Raw genomic sequence first — 21002 nt, 5'->3', positions numbered from 1 at the left:
TAAGTTGTTATTATTATTTATTATTAAACTCGTGAGATTTATGCACTATGTTTACTCATTTAGAAGAGTCTAAAGAACAGTTCACCACGTTTCCAATGTGTTATTATTACGTATTAACCTTGACATTAGCAATAACATGTAAATTTTTGTATTGTAAGCTTTTGATGATATATGTTTTTTCACTGCTTTCTCTTACATATTGTTTACGTTTAGAGGGCATGATATTTATCCCCTCGAATGAATAAAAACAAAAAGAAAGGGGAAAATTATTGGATAATTGGCATAGACAGTTTTATTGCAATATATTACACAGATTATAGTGCATCACAATGAATAATTACAGTTGTTTTCCCGATGCCGAATGGCGTTACATCTAGACCTTAGGTACATATCTTAGGAATTGTAATGTTACGTCTAGTACAACCTATACCGATACCTTACAGAAAAAAGTCGCGAACTTACATCCACTTCTAATTACAATATAATACATGTTCTCAATTTAGTTTGAAATTGCATTGGGTGAAAGTATTCATGGTAGACGTGTAAACATTGGCACCGTGATCCGAACGTGGTTGTTGCGCGCACGATTGTACATATACATACATAGAAATCTGGAATCCGTTCGAAACGAAAACACTTTCGAATTCGGTTTACTTATATTTAATTACACAAGCAAACGTTTCTCTCGTCGTACAGATTACCTTCTATATTTTATTATATTGTCCACGCTAACACAAGAAATCACAATGACCGTCATCGATTTAGTCGATGAAATAAAAAGCTACGGTTTCCCATTGTCCAAAGCGATTACTTTCCGCGCGGTTGAAGCTTTCTAGCGCCGTATATTCGGGAACGGGCCAAGGTCTTGTCGATTTTACTTGTATTTTTTTTTTTACATTTTTCCTTTTCCATACTTTTAATTTATGTTCCTATGAGATCCACCTTCGTATATACAGGAATCGAATGCAGTACGATGAAACAAGTATGTACAAAGTGTTCCTTAAAATTTCGGACATTCGCGGATAATCGATTCTGCATATTAAAATAACAAGAACAACATTCCGTTGTGATTGTTGTACGAGCTCTTTTCATTATTATAATATATAGAGTATCTCCGTGGAAAATGATCCAGATTTTTAGAAATACCTTGCTTTCGGTAGGAATGATTGGGCTGTTGGTTTTATGCGCCCATAGAAACACGATAGAATATGTGATTTTAGGAAAGTTTAAACCTGGAGGCACACCCTGGGACGTCTATGATCCCATAGAAATTTCGTAAAGTACGTCGCTTAACTAAAAAGTATATGTACTCTTATATAATCGATATACTTCTTTTGTTATAATTTACATTTATTAGACGACCATGAATGTTTATGCAGCTTCGCGTCTGTAAAAATATATTTATAAATTAACACTGAAATGAATTAGTTCGTATGAAACGGACTGTAAACATTGTCATTCGCATAAACATTCGCAATATAATAATAGCTGAAACAATATTTGCTCTGCACAAATTTTTGTTGCTCAATTAATTTGTTTTTAACTAGGATTTAAACTTTATTGCAATGAGTGATTTTATAGTTCATTTTCTGATCGCGTATCTCTATAAACGCACAAAATTCACAGTCCAATCATCGCGAAGAAAATAACTAACAACCTCAATCTTCTTCGAGAACTTCGAACTGACAATCATAATTAACTTAATCTCGCGTAATTCCATTGAGTTGGTGCATATGAAACTGTCGAGTCCTTTTATTATCGCGTCATATTCATTGCAACTAAACTGCGGATTTTATGCATTTATGGTAAAATTAGATAAATACAATATAAATTATTGTAAAGATTAGAGGAATGTAAAAATTCTGTATATATTATTTTTAATGTATTAAAAGGGAATAATGAAACAAAGGACTTGCTATTTAGTCTCTATTCCCTGCAATTCGCGCAGACAATTTTTATTATACATAAAAATTTGTTTCTTTCTTTAATCGTTTAAATCGGTTGAAATTAGTACAACGATATTAGGAAATTCTTTAAATGTTTTTGCTGTTTTGCATTCGATCTACTCTTTTTACATAAAGAAACTCAGTCTAGTTGTAACACGTGTTCCAGCCAGTGATAATACTTAAACAAAAATGAAATTCGAAAGGCAGTTCGAAAACTAATCGTTCGAACTTCTCGATTCGCGACGACAGCTTCTCGTGCACCAATCCAAAATACGCCCGTGCGATGCGCAGACGTATCTCGAACCTGTCGCGATTCTTTCAGCGAGCAGACACAATAGGGTCTTCCGCTTAGGGTCTAGGGAGGCGAAGCTTCGTTTACATTGGTTTCCTCCGGTACACAACGATCACCGTTTCCGAATCTCTCAATCTTGAATCCCTCGATCCTCGTTCGTCGAACGATGAACACGTTTCCGGTCGGACGTTACTCGATGTCTTCTCACGTGACATTGATCTCCTCGTCCTCCTCATTCTCCGTTTGTTCTTCCGGCTGCTGAGGACTCGTCACGGGACTGACGTCGCTCAAGTCCATTCTAGGCTTGTCTCCGTCGGCGTCGCTCAAGTCTGGATTCGGATTGTTCTTGTTCGGCAATGTTTGCTCCCGGGAACCACCGGTTGCTAGCAACTCCCTTTCCTTGCTGTTCCTCCATTTCATTCGCCGGTTTTGAAACCAGATTTTCACCTGAAACAAACAAGATTCGGTGATTAGCGTCGAAGAATTTCAAAGTCGATCGAACTTGCTTAACATGGTCTTTATTATCACTTAACTTTGTTAATATAATGTGTATATAGATTTCATGCATTTATGGCATATGCAGATTTTTTAATGTAATCAAACGTGTAATTAACATTTGCATTTTTATTCTATAGTAATCTTTCAGTTAACAAAGGAATCTAGAATTCTAATTTTTCTGAAACGACCCACGAGAATTTGCACAAAGATATTTTCATAGAATCTAATTTAATACAATTTCCTATTGAATTTTATTTATTCAGACTAATTATTTACGGCGTTTTATCATTTTGTATTTTCTTCAAAAATATAAAAGAAGAATATATATTTTTATGTGGTTCCTAATGATAACAAAAAATAATGTTATCAAAATCTAGAAATTAAAGTAAATGAACATACGCAAGAAACAAACATTTTTCTCGTTCAATTGTAAAAGTTATCAATGTAAAACAAGTACTAATAATCGCGGCTATTAAAAAGAAATCATGGTGCCGAGGGATTAACAGTTTCATGGAATTGAAACAACTGCTGTCCCTGTTGCTTTGTGCTTCGCGTGTTCAACAAGATTGAAACGAAGTTCGTAATTTGCGCTCGCAAATTATAGACGATAAATTAAACGAATATATCAGAGGCGAGAAAATTACATGGATCTGCCAGCGATTAATCCGCCGAAATTGTTTTCGTATTTTCATCTGGCGGGGCGTGTGCGCTTGACACGATGCGGAACCCTAACGATCTGACGCGTTAATATGCTCTTTGGCAGTGGGGTAAACTCGGACCGGATTCTCAATCTACCGTTGACTGATCGGTCTTTGTCGCGTGATTACACGGCGTCTGTAATTCCATTTATCATTGTGAGTAGATGGTGTCTAGGCGATAGACGAATCTTCCTTAGAAAGCGTCAAATTCTTAAACGATTGCTCGTACGATTTCTTGTGTTTCAATGCTGAGACGTGAAAGACCGGCAACGAGATTTCTCTGAATTTATTGCAGAATTACTAAACTTATTTTAAAAAATTACCTTTATAATATGTTAGTTATAAGATTAATAAATATGTAGATTTTTAATTTCCTATATGTATTTTCTCTCCATTTTCTATTGAAAATTGCAGATCTTAGAGTAAGCCTACGAATAATGATATGCAGTCATTTAAATGTTAAGATATAATGAAGACAGAATTTGTTAAGATTATTCCTAGTTATTACTGTATTATTAACGTTATAAAATGATTTATAATATAATTATAGGATATATATTATTACTACATCATTAAGGTTATAACAGTATTTATAATATAATTATAGGTTATGAATTATTACTATATTATTAAGGTTATAAAATTATTTATAATATAATTATAGGTTATGAATTATTACAGTATTATTAAGGTTATTAATAGTTATAAGTTCGCCAGAGTAATAGAGATATTTCAAACAAACTCTTGAACGTATTTTAAGTATTTTACGTATTTTACTCGCACATATTTTATGAAAATCATTTTAAAGCGCGCGCTTTCTTCGGGGTGGCAGATTAGGGGTAATATCGAGCCGAAGACGTTGCTCGCTTGGGGGTTGAACACTCGAACCGAGGACGCTCGAAAATCAAAACCCGAGGGGATCATTCTGCTGCGTCGACATATAAAAAACCGTGTTCGAAGCATTCTGAACTCTTTTGAATAAAACTCGAGGAAGTGGGAGTCATTTCTTGCCTTTCGTCCTTTGATAACTTTCGATGAATGAGCCTTTTAGTTAACAAGAATCGTAAGTTCGTGTCTTAGTGTTGCGAAAATTGCATTTTACTATAAGGAAATAAAGTGAAAGAATAGTAAGAATTTTAATATAGTTTAACCCTTTGACTGTTACATAATTTTATTGCGATAATATTAATGAAACTCATTCGTTGCTGAATATCTTACCAATTCTATGATAATTTACAATGCGTCAGTAATATATAAATAAATTTCAGTCCAATATATACTTCTTTTTAGCAACAAGAACTGGAATTTATTTATAATGTTTACTGTGTTTAACAATTATATGTTACATGTTTATGTGAAATATAAATTCTCCACAACGATTGCAACAAACTGGAATTACCACGGTTAAAACCTTTTTATGGAAAATTATTGGATAAATTACGTTACTGTAACAACTGCTATAATAAAAACTGTACGCAATCTAAATAAATTGAATCTTTTCCCTCTTGTAAGGCAACGCATCGCCAGTCAATGCTACAGTTCGTTTAATATTAAATTAGCATTTATTGTCATTCATAATATTCTTTGAACGAATTGAAATTGATCGCGTTGTTAAATTTTTCCCTCCGCCCGATGTTTCGTCTCCCACGTTTTTCCACAAATCCATGGAAGCCCCGCGGTCCATCGAAAACATATTAAACCGTAATGACGATTTATCACAGCGTGGTTCGAGTTTAATGAACGGAACGCGATCGTAGAACCGGGTAAACGCGTTCTGTATATCTATTAACTAAATCAAAATTCATTGCCGGCGGGGCTCGAGCTGAAAAATGTGTGTATCGATACGTTCCCCAATCCGTGTTCCGGATCGATCTGAAATTCGGGGGCGATTGATCGTGCGCCGACAAGCTCGTTACGGGTGCAAAAATCCATTATTAATGGAAACCTCGGTCGCGTATATGAGAGTTTGAAAACAAAAAAAAAAAAGAAGGAAGAAAAAACGAGAGCGTGGACAAGAACAACAACAACAAGAACAACAACGACAACGACAACCGGAAAGCGCATCGACATATGAAATTCGTTCGCGTGACAGCTGCACGCGGACCCCGCCGTGAACCCGCCGTGAACAGGAAACGGTCCATAAAATGCCCCATAAGATATTAAAAAATAATAAACGTTTTTATTAATTTCCTACCGGCACGCTCCCGCGGGCCGCGCAATATATTAATAATGACGCGGTTGTCAAGCGCAGGCACGCTTGTTGAACGCGTTTCGAAAATTTTGTTTGATATTCTGTAAAGTATCTCGCCCGATAATGTGCCGGATTATAAATCATATTTTCTGTTTTTGTTTCGCCCGGGCGCAGAATATAAATGTACCGAACAGCCGGCCAAACTGTTCGAGGGTTCTTGCGCCACTGACAGGAATGTAATTGCACGCGCGGATCATGCGAACGTATTGTAAATGCGATTTATGCAAATAGAAGTGTTTGACAATCAATTTATAGAAAGTTGTTTATGCCGCCGTCGCTTTTGTTTCGTTCCGCATAAAACGGAAACCTCGTTAAACTTTATTCAACCGATCGCAACAGTGTCGGGCGCGACGAGCGGGCAAATATTTATTAATATTCGGACATAATTTATGCGCTGTTAAAATCTAGGCTTTGTTTTAATATTTGGTATGTGACAATGTTTTAAGGACGTCGTGGATATCGAAATTGATTTTATTTAGAGAAGTGACTTTTATTAACGAGTGGCGGTGCTTTGTCTTAAATACCGCGGATTGTTTTATGAAACAATGTTATATTCTTGTTTTATATGTAAGAATAAGTCTAATATAAACGTAAAATTGCATTAGAAGAATTTAAGGATACTGTTAATTTATTTTCAACTTATTGCAGTTGTTAAGAGAAAGAAGATATATATGTTCATCTAATTTATATTTCTTAGAATTATCCTAGATAATTTTTAATCTCCATAAAGATACGCAGTCTGTTCATAAATATTGTATAAAGTATATACTCGTGAGATAAGTATAAATATTATATATATTTTGCCGCAATTATATATTATTCTTTCCTGATTCCAAAAAGCTAATCGAAATGATTTCTAAGTTCATTTTTATTCTAAGTTTTATAAAATCTATATGCATATCACACTATAGTTAATAACTAGTTCTCGTCCCATTTCATATTATAGTAATCATTAAACTGCAAATCTCTGTACGATATAAAAATTGTCCAAACAGTCCCCTCTCTGACAATTTTAAAAAGCTGCAAACGAAACAAGTTCGAAAACTTTTTCAATCACCCCAGCTGTCTTCAATATAATCTACCCTATTTTCACCATAATAGCATAAAGTCCGCAATCCAATAATAATCGAAAAAGAAAATCGCTCAGCTGCACCGGAATATCGGGGTTAATGAGCATCGGGATGATGATCGCTGAAGTTTGACAATATTTAATTCGACGATGTTGTTGTTAATTTAATAATAATTACTGCTATCATTATGGAAGCGCGAGAGGGGGGGTGGAGGGGCAGAGCTTCGTGGTCCAGCGAAACGTGTCGGGTGCACGAGCACACACAGAAGCGTCCGCACGTCCACGGCGACCAATGAAAATCCGGAAAGCAGTTTAGGTAAATCAATCCGCGGCGGGGGTGAAGCGGTTCGACGTCGCTTAAGGCTACGCTGGTATAATAAAGTGGCGAACAGGGTGGAGGATTAGGGTGGCGCGAAGCGGAGGCGAGCCGGCGGAAAACGGTGGACGGGCACACGACGGTGGAAGGAGAACGTTTTCAGGAGAGTTCATGTGCGTTTGACGTTGGCCCGTTCAGCGGTTCGGTAATACATGGTCTTTAATATACGAAAATTACGCACCCTTTCTTGCCGTCCTTCGTCGCCGTGCCGCGCGCATTCAACCCCGTGAACGGAAGAAGAAACGCCGAAAGCCGCCGCTGAAAGCCGCCGCGAAAATTGGAAAACGCTCGTTCGACGAAAAAAATCTCTCATACAGTGGCTTAATGAAATTTTCTGATCCGCCGATGGAAAAGTTCGTACCACGCTGAGTTACCGTCTCGCTCGACGGCGAACATTCACAGTGTGCAACGGAATTTATACAATAGATTCTGCTAACAAGGGACGATCTTCGGAAATTGAAAATATTCTGAAACTGTGGGTACATGCAGAGCACGTGTAGATATGTGTTACGTAATTTTCACTTTAAGGGATGAAATAACCCTCAAATATTCGACTAGTTTTTATTTTGTCGCTGTAATTCAAAAACTGTACAAGATAAAAAAAGAGTCCTCAAATAAAAAATTCTTCTTCGTCCAAATCTATCATGTGTTATACGGTTTACTAATTGTTTAAATAATTCGAAATAGCTATAAGCAGATAATCAAATTCTTTTCAATTATTTATATTATTTATAACATGATGTCATAATTGATTAGGCTCAATTGGAAGATCAAAGAAGCAAGAATGAAAATGCATAAAAGATAATATAAAAAATATATCCTGAGAAGCATCCAACAAATGTGAAAAATAGGCTGCTGAAATTGTACCATCTGTGATTTTAGTTATTGATTCATGTTTAAGTGTTTATTCTTGCACACAAATCTCAGATTTAGACTTGCACGACGAGATCGTAGTTTGGAATTACGGAATAATCATTTAAGGACTAATAAAACTTGAACGACTTCGGCGAATGACCTGAGGGAAATGCGGGCGAATTGAAATCACTGATTCACGAAGCGGAGTAAAGGGGCTGGACATTTTTCCAGCGTAATCTGTGTTTAATGCTCGATTAAGTGGCGAAGGGGCGCGTGTGAGGGAACCCTTTGTTCGGCGCCATTGAGACGGCCTCAGGATTTTATGGAGACTTTGGCATAGCAATGGCGTTGAATCAAATATTTTGTGAAAACATATAATCTTTGTATCTTTAACACGAAACTCACCGTAAGGTGACTGGCGCGCGGTGTTTGAAAATAGTGCCATTATTAATCTTATTTAAATTTTTCTCGTGACACACGCTAATATTATTAGCACAGTTCCATGAATTTCAAAATAAAAAAATATAAGATTGGCAAAATGATTTCATTCTTCTAATAACACAAAAACTAACTAAAATCGGAGAGAACATAAAGTTCACCATAAAACGAAATAAAACAAATTGAACTTGCGTATGAACATGCATACAACTAGCAGCTTCTTTGTTACAATTATTTCATAGAATACAAACTAAATGTAACGAGCTCGCTCCTGAAAGTAAATGAAAATTAAATATTTGAAATGCAGATGTGCATAAATGGTGACCGGCGATTCTTCCCGTTTATGTAAAATATTCAGGGGCTGAGATATTAGGGTGGATCGCCGTAGCGAGGATTTCAAATCTCAAATAAGAATTTTAAATGTCGGATACGGATTTCAAATCTCGAATACGGTTTTTAAATCACGAATACGGATTTCATACCGGAAATTACGGAATGATGCATTCCGGGAAAATCAAGGGATTCGTACTTCCGATTCACCCCTACCTACGGCGTGCTGCCGCCCCCCCCCCCCCACATCTTTCTTCTTCTCCTTTTCGTTTTACGTTTTGTGAGTGGCGAGGGTGATTGATTGTCCCGTCAGCGGCAGACAGGACCGGGAAACTATATAACAAAAGTAACAAAGCGGCTCGGTTCCAGTGCGAAAGACGCGATGCTTTTCGGGGAAGTTGAATTGTTCGGTGTTCACGGGTCTTATTCGTTCCTGCGACGCGTTATGCTTTCAGTTCTCGATCATTTTTATGAATTACGATCGACCCCCGCGCAACCGTACGTACGTACAAGGAAGCTGTTCTGTTCTGAAATCAGAGCTTCGATGAAATATAATTTTTAGTTGTAAATTGAAGTATAGATGTTTTGGAAGTTCAACGTTTATTTTAACCCTATGTACTTCGAACATTTTTGTATTCGATCAATCTTTGTGTAATTCATATAACAAAGCTTTTAAGAATTCTAATATTTATGACTGAAAGGATAAGTTGTTTGATATTTATATATTTTGTTGTTTTAGTGATCCTGATTATCTAGTTTTATTCTAATGGAAGGTACATACACATTTTTAACAGACATATATTGACATAACGCAACTGTTAAAAAATATCAAATAAACTCTAAGAAGAATTATAAAACACGATTTTAACCCTCGAAAGACCCCTTTCAATTTTTTGACAATAAGTAGGGTTGCGGGCGTCCCAAAATAAAATCTTAACGATTAAAATAACTCTCAATACATAATAAAATAACATTTTGATTCTTTATAAAAATTTCAATATGATAGTATTTATTTCCACGTTCGCAGACAAATTAAAAATTCTGCGAGTTCGTCGGCAGCCCCAGACGGTCGCTCTTGTGTTAAAAACACCAAGCATCGTTTAAAGAATAGAAACAGTTTCACGACTAAATCTCTCTCGTAAAATACGCAACTACGAAACGCGGGCGGAATTTATATCCGCGGCAAACGCAAGGTAAACAGCGCCAGCCCACTCATAAACGCTTAATTTGCCCATCCATTAAATACCACCAATCGGTTTCATTCGCGTCCCACCACTTAGCCCGACACCCCCGCGGGGCCCCTCGAGATCGTTAACTTATTGGCCACACTCTCTCGCGTTTTTCCCGCCCCCTAAATCCTTAATGATCCGCGTCACAATTAAACCTGTCGATAGCACGACAACCGTTCGCCTCGGAAAGCGCAATATCAATCGTGTCGCCATAAAATCTCGCCGCCCCTCCCTCCCCCGCGATCCTTCCACGCTTCTAAATCATCCCCTCGGCGATGCGGCCAAGGAAAAGTGGGAGAGGCGGCAAGTAAGAAAGTACGACGGCGAATCCATAAGGCGAATAATTCCTACCCCGGCCTCAGGGTGATCGTATTAAAAAGAAGCGAAACGTTTAAGCTGGCGAGAGGAGGACGCGAGAGAGGAATAGAGAGAAAGGGAGGAGAAAGAGAAAGAAGGAGAGAGAGAGAGAGAGAGAGGCACGCTCGTCCTAAGGATCGCCGGTCTCCGTAGAATCCAGGGCATTACGACGACATCCGAAACGCGTTATATAGAGTGGGTAATCGGTAAACGATTGGCTGCAGCCACCCTCCGCCCGGTCTCTCCTTCGCTAGCCACCCTCTAACCCTCTCCAACCCACTCTCGCTCTGGCTGCTACGAAGTTCTCCTCCGTTTAACTCCCTTCCCGGCGTCCCACGCGACCGCCCTTACTTCCGCCTATGCCCACCCCCGGCCTCTCTCCCTCACCACTCCTCTGGACCACCCTCCACACCCTTCCGGCACCCTCTAAAGTCTCTCCCTCCTCGCCTCCCTCTTCGTCTCCGTCCCTCTCGCACTCTCTCTCTCTCTCTCTCTCTCTCTCTCTCTCTCTCTCTCTCTCTCTCTTTCTCTCGCGGGGGAACACGATATCTCGCGCGGCGCTGGCGCCATCTGGCGCAGTTTAATAAAAGACGATCGATTATGACGTCGGCCTCAGAACTACCCCTCAGCCTCGCTGATTCTCTTCCTCGCTCACCACCACCAACCGCCCCCACACCACACTTTTCTCCCCATTCTCCTTCCGGATCCGTTCGCCAACCGTCTCTTTCCACGCCGCGCTTCTCGTTATTCTTTCTCTTTATCCCGCGTCCCACACCTCTCCTCCCCCCGCTTCTCTTTTTCATTTTATTTTTCGGTGCGCCGACCCGCTCCCTCTCTCCCTCCCCCACGACCGAATACAGCTCTCTCCCTCTGTCTGACTGGGTTTTGCATCTTCGGGGAGGGGATGGCTTCTCTACTGTATTTTCTTTTCTTTCTGTGCACCGTGCTGCGCCTCTTTCTCTTTCTCCGTCCGTTTTTCTCTTTTCTTTGTACGCCGGGGCTAGCTCGTTCTCTCTCCTTCTTTGTCTCTCTCTAATTTCATCACTTCGGAGGGGAGATCGGAGGCTGCTGGTCTTTTTTTCCATATTCTGGTACTCTCCCCCTTTTTAGGAGCTCCAGAGGTAGGGAACGCGAGGGAGGTGGCGGAGGAGGTGCGGAGGGTAGAGAGCGGAGGCGGAGAAAAAGGGGGGAGGGATTTTTTTCGGGGGTGAGAGAAGGAGGGTCGGAACCGGTCAACGCCGAAGCGAGTGGAAAACGTGAAAAAGTACGGCGCCGGGCGCGATCCTGCGGCCGAAGGGTTGCCTGATGTATGGAAAGGAAACCGGCTCTTAATGGAGGGGGGATGGGGGGGGGGTGGAAATCGGCCGCGCGGATTTATCGGCGGGCTGCGTTCTATCGGTGATGTTTTAATTGAGCCCGGTGCTTGATAAATGATAGTGTTAATTCGCTGGTCCTTGAATCTATGCCGCGCTTAATTAGCTCTTTTTAGCGGCGGCCGACCGTGTGCCAGCCTTGTTGACGCGTCTGACGTAATTACCGCTACCAACGGCTACGACGTCAAGACACTTTACGGATCGAATCGATCCCGCCAGTTTGCCGGGGATGCTACAACCCTCCGGGCTCCTAAACACGATCGAATTAGATAAATAATTTTATGATCGAACAATTCCATCCTGGAATTCATCTGGAATTTGTTCACTTATTATTCAAGATAAACAAGTTATTCATGTAACTTTGTAAAATTCCACACCCTGTATGTAATATGTAAAAATGATATTATTAATTTAAAACTCTGCAGTTTTTGTTAGATACGTGTAATTTAACTAAGAAAGTGAGAATTGTAAAAGTGTTGCAGTACAAATGTGTCATTATGATATTAACTCTTTCAATAATAACCAAAATACAACAGTAGAATGGAAGAATGACTTGCTTTGTAGTAACTTATGTATTGTTTTCAGGAACTTATATGAATACCATACAAATTCTACATCAAATTTTACATAAATATCACTATCACACATTGAATAATGTTGCTGTCGCACGTGCTACGTATTCAATGGGTTAAATGAGGTTCTACAAAAGTCAATCAATTGCATGGATAATATTGTTGTAGATCGTTCAAACGGTTTTCAACATTCTCGCACAATATTAATAATGTATCTAGATACACTGTATCCGTTTTCATAGATTTATCCATCAACTGGCAGTTCTCAGGTGCCATTAGAAAATACCATGTCATAATTCGAAACAATTTTTACTGTTTCTATTTAATAAATTGCTGAAACTTCAACCTCACTTTTACTCTAACAAAAAGAAATGTCGAAAGAACATTCACTACTGTCATAAACGTAACAGTTAAGAGACACCGACGTTCGAAACCCCGTTTTTGCGTGAATAAAGAATTCGCGGGATCGTGGTCACGTAAAAGAGGGGCCGCGTCCTATTTATCCGTTATAGGCCTATCAGATTTTATCGATACGAGTTCACGATCTCGCGAATGGAGGGTATGAAAGAGGTATCCGGTATCGGCGCCGGTTGCCGAACGTTTTAGTTGTGGGGGGGGTTGCGATCCGCGAATTTCGAGTCCGTCTACGTGCCGATAGTACGTATAACGGGCTACAGCTGTGAGTGGCTACGACCTGGCAGTCCTGGCCCGAATGGGAAGCGATATTTCCAGACGGAATGTCGTACCAGCAATACGAACGCATTCGCGCGTGATATGTGAAGATGTCTGAAGGCCGATTTAGAGGATACGTGACAAGCTGAATCCGCCGATCAGCCCGACTTCCTCAGAACCGAATCGGGGCGCCGATCTGCCCGTCGGTCTCTTTAAATATTACTCGACCAGTTCCCTAGTAACCTTCTCTTAACAAAGTATATTACCGCAATAAAAAGCAAAAGACTACAAAAGGGATATTTAAACTTCTATATAATTGAATAAATCCTTATATCAATTTCGACGATTTTCTTGTTGAAAAACACCACTGTTCAGGATTTAAGAATGTTAATCCTTTGCACACGAGTGACGATGCACCATTAAAATTGTTCTACCATGTTCTAAAATAATCTTCATACTAACAAAGTTTGCATTTAAAACATTTTTCAGGTTATGCCTGTATGTTTGAATCACAAGAATCAATTACATAAGCATAAAATGCACTTTAATATGTCAAATTGAAATAGTATAAGCCAGAGAAATTATTTTAGAGTTATAGGTAAAATTGTTTCGAGTGTAAAGGGTTAATATATTACTACAGCTAGGATCAGTGCATTCTAATGCAACTTTTGCTCCTTATAATTGGCTAGGAAGCATGATTTTGCAAGAAAATCAGCAGTATATTTATTAGACCAGCTTTATGCATTCGGGAGAACGACTGTACAATATTATTATTGTAATTGAGATATAGAAAGATTAAAAGGATTTAAGAATTGCAGTATATCGTCTTTGATTTATTTCATCGTGTCTGCTGCGTCTTCAAGTCGATATGAAACAGTTTCAGTTTGACAAGCGATATCGAAGAGCGAACTCGAACGAAAGAGAACGACGATGCTTAGGCGGCGTGTTAATAAGCAAAATCGTGGGCGGGGTTCGTTCGGATCGGCATTTATCTGTCGATCGCGGACAGCACATTCGCCGAAAGTGATTAAAGTTGATTCACAAAAGCATGAATCTATATGCATACCGCGGTATTGTATATTCATGGTTTCTTAGTTCGTCTGGGCGTCGGTGGGGGGTGGGGACAGCGGCGGTTTCTCAAAGTAAAATCCATAATGCATGAAGGTCCACGGGCTAAGCCGAACAGCTTAAGCCGTAAGATATTGCGCGGCGTTATATTCATGTTATGCCCTGTAAGAGGCAGCCTTTGTTTTTAATATCCAGCGCAGACTGTACGCCGCGGCGAGTTTAGGGGGGGGGGGGGGGGGAGGGGGCAACGTTATGACCAACTTCCGGGAGACTTGTTCAACTTTGATCCATTTTGGGGCCATCCATTCCGAGAGAGGAAAGATCAACGTTGCTACCCGAGGAGGCGAAGAAATCCACGGCACAACCAATAAACAGCATCGCTTTTCATCTCGTTCGAATCTTTTCTAGATTGGGTTGGCTTTTGATATAATACGGTATATGTAGGATAGATATTGTATATTATATAATTTATAATTTCTTTAAACAATGTTTCGTAAAAATGTAGGAAGCGATAATGATAATGAGTATTATCGAACATGTATCGAACATATAGCAATGTCAATAAAAGTATATTTAGTTCAATATTAACCGCTTCGTTCTCACGGACGTGTATACACGCGCCGCGATATCGTTCACGCAGCCCCACAGACGCGTAAACACGCGCCGCGCTACCGTTCACGGAGTCTCACAGACGCGTAAACACGCGCCGCGTTATCATTCACGGAGTCTCACGGACGTGTACACACACGCCTACTGATTTGCTCCGTCTGGAGAGACTAAGTTTGTGGTTAGTACTAATTTGTAATTTCATTTAGTGTACGTTTGACTGTTCTGCAAAGATGACCACCATGCGACGATCTAGAAATCGAATTATTAGTGATAGTAGTAGTGAAAGTGAAAGTGCTGTGGAAAGTGATATGACTGACGAGGATGTTCCTTTGTGCGAAAGATGGAAAAATATTTTACGCCAAAGAAAATGGAATATTCCTACTGCCACGCAAAATTTTACGCCACAAGTTTGGAGGTACAGCGATTTACATCACGGTGTGTTACCCCAATCTGGTATATCAGAAGATAGTTCTTTTCTTCAAATCTTCAAATTTTTTTTTTGTGAAGAACTCATAGAGTTAATTGTGAAGGAGACTAATAAATACAGCCGAAAGCAAGGTTTCTCCAGATCTCAGTTTCATGTATCTAGTAATGATTTGCACTGTTTTTTTTGCAATTATTATTCATATGAGTATTGTTCGCTTGCCGAAGATGTCCATGTATTGGAATACAAAGGCAATGTATAATTTTGTGTTTATTAGACAAATCATGTCAAAAAAAAAGTTTTTCAATATTTTGCGATTCCTTCATTTCACTAGTGTTGATGCAAATAATAATGAAATTAGAAAGACCGAAAAAATCCAATCCGTCATGGATATTCTTATTTGTCGTTTTCAAATGGCATATCGACCAAGACAGAACATTGTAGTCGACGAAAGTCTGTTATTATGGAAAGGCAGACTTTCTTTCAAGCAATACATTAGCAGCAAACGTGCAAGATTCGGCGTGAAATCATTTATTTTAGCCGAATCAGAGACAGGATATATTTATAATTTGAAATTATATGATGGACGCATATCAAATGAAGGACAGTCCAGATTAGGAAAGTCGGGTTCAATTGTAATGAATTTGTCAAGAAATTTATTAAATGAAGGACGAACCATATACTTAGACAACTGGTATACTTCCCCCGCATTATATGAGGAGTTACATAAATATAAAACACATGCGTGTGGTACCGTTCGAATGAATAGAAGAGGTTTGCCATGCGACGAAAAAATAAAAAAAATAAAAAGTTTGAATAAAGGTGAGCTGACAGTGCGCTATAACAAATTCATGACATTTAGTGCGTGGAAAGATAAAAGAGTGGTAGCGCTTCTCAGCACCGTACATACCCCAGAGTTGGTAGCCACAGATAAAGTTGATAAAAAAACGGGGCAACCCATTAAAAAACCAAACGTAGTGTTAGCTTATAATATGCACATGGGTGCTGTTGATCACACAGATCAAATTTTACATGGCATTGGATCATTTAGGAAAACAATCAAATGGTACAAAAAGTATTTCTTTTATTTATTAGATATTGCTATATGCAATGCACATGCAATTTGGAACTGCCTCCATGTAAACCGAAAAAGTTTGTGCGAAGTGAAAGAAGATTTAATATTGCAGTTACTAAATAACTACAACGATCCAACAGAGAATTTTCATCGGAAAGGAAGGAGGAATCATCTTCATCCATTGCGACTGCAATCTAGATGTTTCTTAAAAAAATTACAGCCAACAAATAAGAAATCTATGCCGATGAGACGGTGTGTATGGTGCAAGCAACAATCGATTCGCAAAGAAACCAGATATCATTGTATCAATTGTGATGTTGCATTATGTGCAGTTCCTTGTTTTGAATTATATCATACAGAGCAATAATAAATTTGAAATATTTTGAAATCAATGTTTATTACTTCTATATACCGTTTCCAAAATTAACACTTTTCCAAATTAAACTCTTTATCTAATACTAGCGTGTTTACGCGTCTGTGGGACTGCGTGAACGCTAGCGCGGCGCGTGTTTACGCGTCTGTGAAACTCCGTGAACGGTAGCGCGGCGCGTGTTTACGCGTCTGTGGGGCTGCGTGAACGATATCGCGGCGCGTGTATACACGTCCGTGAGAACGAAGCGGTTAAAATAAAGAGATATAGCGAAATGGACAAAAAGTTATATTCGTGACTATGATTCATTACTTAGTTTAAAATAGTTGAATGAAAATGTAGAAATTTTTGTAAAATTATCATATAGTAATTTCCTACAATGTCACGTGAGGATGTACTCATTGAAAGAATCGAATCTTTTGTTTCATCAAGAACATCAGGCGTTAACGAGACTAATCGGACGAAATTAATGACACCGGTGCCATTGCGTCTCAGATTAATGAGCCTGCAGATGACGCAGAGGGCTTATAATGGATAGGTTCATAGATGCTGTTTAAAGAAAAAGAGGATCCGCGCAGACGATTCGATCTTCGCGTAAAGGACGAGCACAACAGCCCGTTCTTTCCCACGAAACTGACACTGACACGGTAGATAGATCGACCATTAGGCTTGCGTTTCAGGAGAATATAGAGTTTCCCGGATTCCGTCGGTCGAATCAATTTGTAGCCATTAGGGGCTGTTCCGCGCTCGAGTTTACTTTGGATAACATTTTGCTGGAACAATCGGCCTGGGTGTTCGCTCGCTGAAAGACCATCTCAGTATTTGCTCAGCAGTCAATCTTCTACCCCGATCAGAGTTGAAAATGTTCCACGATCTAAGTTGTTTGCTCCGGAATTTCAGTCCACTTATCGCCTTAGAGTTCTGCGTTCTCTTAATAAGCCGAGTTTCCAACGTAACTTTATTATCGAGCACGTCAATTAACTTGTCATTATTCACGAAAGATGTTTTTCAAAAAGAAATTTCACTTCTACGAGATCAATCGTAATTATTGATGCAATAATATAAGTTTATGCATTTCTGCTTGAAGATATTTGTTCAACCGTGGAGAGAATGATAGAAAATATGTTAATTTAATAAAATATCAATTTAATAAATATCTTTAAAATAAAATTTTACGGTAAAGATGCTGTACAGATTAAATTATTTTATTAGTTTAAACCTACATTTATCTACGATCATTTTACTCTCATTTTAACTGGAGTATAACGAAGACATGAGCGACCACGGCAGCCATTTTCCTCGAGCAGCGTCGACAAGAGGCTATCGTTTTAATCAATTCCCGACTGAAGATCCAAGATATACTAATCACAATCTCGAAAGAAGGAGCAGCTCCCTATTTTTCCCTCTCTCTCTCTCTCTCTCTCTCTTCCTCACTCTCTCCTTCTCTCACCGAACGAAGACTAAATGGGCTGTCAGTCGCACCGAACAATTCTTCGCGCGACCTTTATAATTCGTTAAATCTTTAAACGCGTCTCGATCGCAGAGTAGCACGCCACTCTTCTTTCGATGCCGAAGAAATGAAAAGATCGCGCGAGGGGGGACCGCCGCGTTTTAATTTAGCATTCTCGGCGATCGTGACGGCAGCCATTCCCCTTGGAGTATTTTAAATTAGCACGGTATACTCGCCAATCTCTCTTTATTATAGAATAATACCGCTCTGATCCAGGGAGACGCAAAAAAATGGCTCCGCGCGGGACCCTCAAAGGACAAAAGTCCTGGCAGACCTCGCTCTCAGGCGGTATTTTAAAATCTACTTGTTAATTAATTCGGTAAACCAGATCGCCAATAATGTGGCTGCGCTGATTTAACGGCGCCAGATGAGACCGCATCGTTATTAGTAGCGTCACTTGCAGATTTCATGCGTTTATGGCGTAGAACGCATAAATTATCAAGACACAGTAGCATTTTTATTTTATTTTTGCAGTAAGCAATCTTTTCGTGGGCGAAATAAATTTGTCTTCGACTCTAATTTTTGTAAAATGACGTATCAAAATATGTTATGACTTGCATGAGCATCCTCAGTTTATTTAGTTCACTCTATTTATTTCACTCTATTGGATAATTATAAATCAATTTACACTTGAAGCATAACGATGCGCGTTCAGATTATGAACATTAGACATTAGATATTCAAAGACGAACTATTAAAGAAAATCATATATAAAGAACATTATGGAGCGTCACGTTAAATAGTAACAGACGATAACAAAATTTCTTAATCCAATTCTGAGTATTCATTACGACTAGATAGGGTGTGCATTTAGAATTAAAATGATCAAATACAATAAACATAATTTATTAAGACCATTAAAAAAAAATACTCGAATTGTGAAAAAACTATGCAAACATTTTGGTTAACGTTGTAAGTAGTGGAAAAGCTTAAGTAAGCGTCGGTAAACCCTGTAGTTTCGCGCGAACAGCATTATGGTTCCGGTAATAAAGGATCGCGTCTGAAAGCGAGACCGCTCTTTACATCGCGAATTAATGCCGGCGGCGTGATCCTGACAGCACTGCCAAGCTGTAAGAAGGAAAACCGTGGGGCGTCGTCGGTTTTGATTATTAAAAAGATAACAAGCCCTCGGGTCCTTCTTTACTTTTTCCTTCGCTTCCGTCAGACCGTTCGTTCGTCCGTACGCCCGCCCGACGCGCGACGCCGGGGAAATGTCTTCAGCACAAAAGTGCTTCGTTGCTCTTAATTCCGGCTAATTTAAGGTCGACGCGTTGATGTGTCCTGCCCAGGAGCGTTACCGACAGTTCTGACTGGGAAGCCTCGACCACTCAAAAAGTACCTAACAAGTATCGAGGTACTTAGGCCTTTCCAATTCCTTTCGCCGTCAACTTCCACCGCTTGACGCACGAACTAAATCAACTTTTGACACTCGCGGACTTCGTGCCAAGGATTTCAGGATCCATGAAGTTTCAATCGGAACGATTTCTTTTGGGTGAAACAATTACGAGAAGTATATGAGTAACAATTTGTTTCAATGGTTCGCTTGGTAATTTGTGCAGATGATATTGCTAGCTGATAAAATTTCGATACACTATCCTAGCAAAAGTATAATAACTCTGGCAAACTAGTCTAAGTGACTTTAATTGTTTTTTTAAATATTTTAATGTTATTTTCAAATCCTTTACTGTACTGTAAATTTTGTTATTACTTGGAATGACAGACGAATATTATAAATTTCCATCTCTTAACCTCTTTGTCTAAATCAAGAACTAAAATTTAAAAAATCGATTAAATTAGACTAGAAAGAATGTAAAAGAAAATAATCATTTTTATTAATGTGGCGTCACATCTTCAGCAAATGTGACAAAAAGTAGTATTTAACTTAAGTGAAACAAATATTTCTCCATTAAAATATTCCAAAATTTAGATTTTCATTAAATCGTACTTCGACGTTTAATTTCAGCTAGAAATTTTCTCTCGTCGTGTTCCATGGTTTCTTAAAAATCGATGATTGAGTTAGATTATTAGATTACGGAAAATGAAGACAATATCTGTGTAAAAACGCGGTGCCATGGCGAGTCAACGTTCTCGTGTCGTTAAAGGAACCGGAAAGAACAAAGACGCGGACATGCTCGGGGAAGAGTGGAGTTCACTCACCATCACTAATTACTTTAGTCATCCCCCTTTAACCCTCGACGTCCCTCTTAAACCCACCCTCGTCATAAACTGTAGTGAAAGCTCGAACCTGAGTGAAACGGCACCTTGCCTTCTCTTCAGCCCTCCCTCCCTCCCTCCCCCCACGCTGGGATCTCCCCTCTAGCCTCTGCTACTTCTCAAAGTACAGACTACCCCTTGGAATAGCTTTATTATTATCATCCGCCCGTACACCGCAAGCCTTTAATTAAATCTTGGCAAAGATTCATAAAACCGGGTATGATTATAAATATGATAAAGAAGAGCGTGGAAGCGATCCAAGAATTTCGAAATTTTTCAACTTCCTGAACTTTACGCAGTCCGCTTTGTTCACTCGCGAATTTTTACTTCGCCAAGTTGCATTTTTACGAACAGATGTAGTCTTATAAAGAACAATTTTATAAAGTTTATTTTCGTGAAGGGTAATTTCGTTCAATTACCGGCGAACATTGTGCTATTTAACACAGGTATATAAAATCATTCCGAGGTATTTCGCAAAAATGCCAAGAGATTGACACTTTCGACGCTTTTCGAAATTTTTCGATAATTGGTAAATATTAACAACGAAGTAGGGGGGAGGTTGACGCTTTTTGAAATTATTTAGTTCGATATTAAAAGTTCGCGCGTACGCCAACGACTGATTGAAACATCGTCAAGCAACGCGAAAGTTAATAATTAAACAGAGAATTGAGTTGTGCAAGTTTCATACGGCGTAAACCGCCATTAAATATTTGTCACGAGTTTCCGACTTAAGTGCGTCGAATTTAACAGAGTCGCGGCCCTCAACAATGCTGACA

General features: G+C 39.1%; 1 protein-coding gene across 1 annotated transcript in view; it reads right to left on the bottom strand.

Moving 5' to 3' along the window:
• Nucleotides 1-1937: 1937 nt before the first annotated feature.
• Nucleotides 1938-21002, bottom strand: part of Dbx (homeobox protein Dbx) — a 35672-nt gene continuing 16607 nt past the window's right edge. Inside the window, exon 4 of the mRNA XM_078194177.1 lies at nt 1938-2685. Within this exon, the coding sequence (XP_078050303.1) occupies nt 2443-2685 (243 nt within the window). The 3' untranslated portion in view covers nt 1938-2442. The remainder of the gene's footprint in view (nt 2686-21002) is intronic.

Source organism: Augochlora pura, chromosome 11 (assembly GCF_028453695.1).
Source record: "Augochlora pura isolate Apur16 chromosome 11, APUR_v2.2.1, whole genome shotgun sequence".
Classification (NCBI taxonomy): Eukaryota; Metazoa; Arthropoda; class Insecta; order Hymenoptera; family Halictidae; genus Augochlora; species Augochlora pura.
Note: the sequence above shows the minus strand (reverse complement) of the source record. Positions and strands in the feature narration are given on the sequence as shown.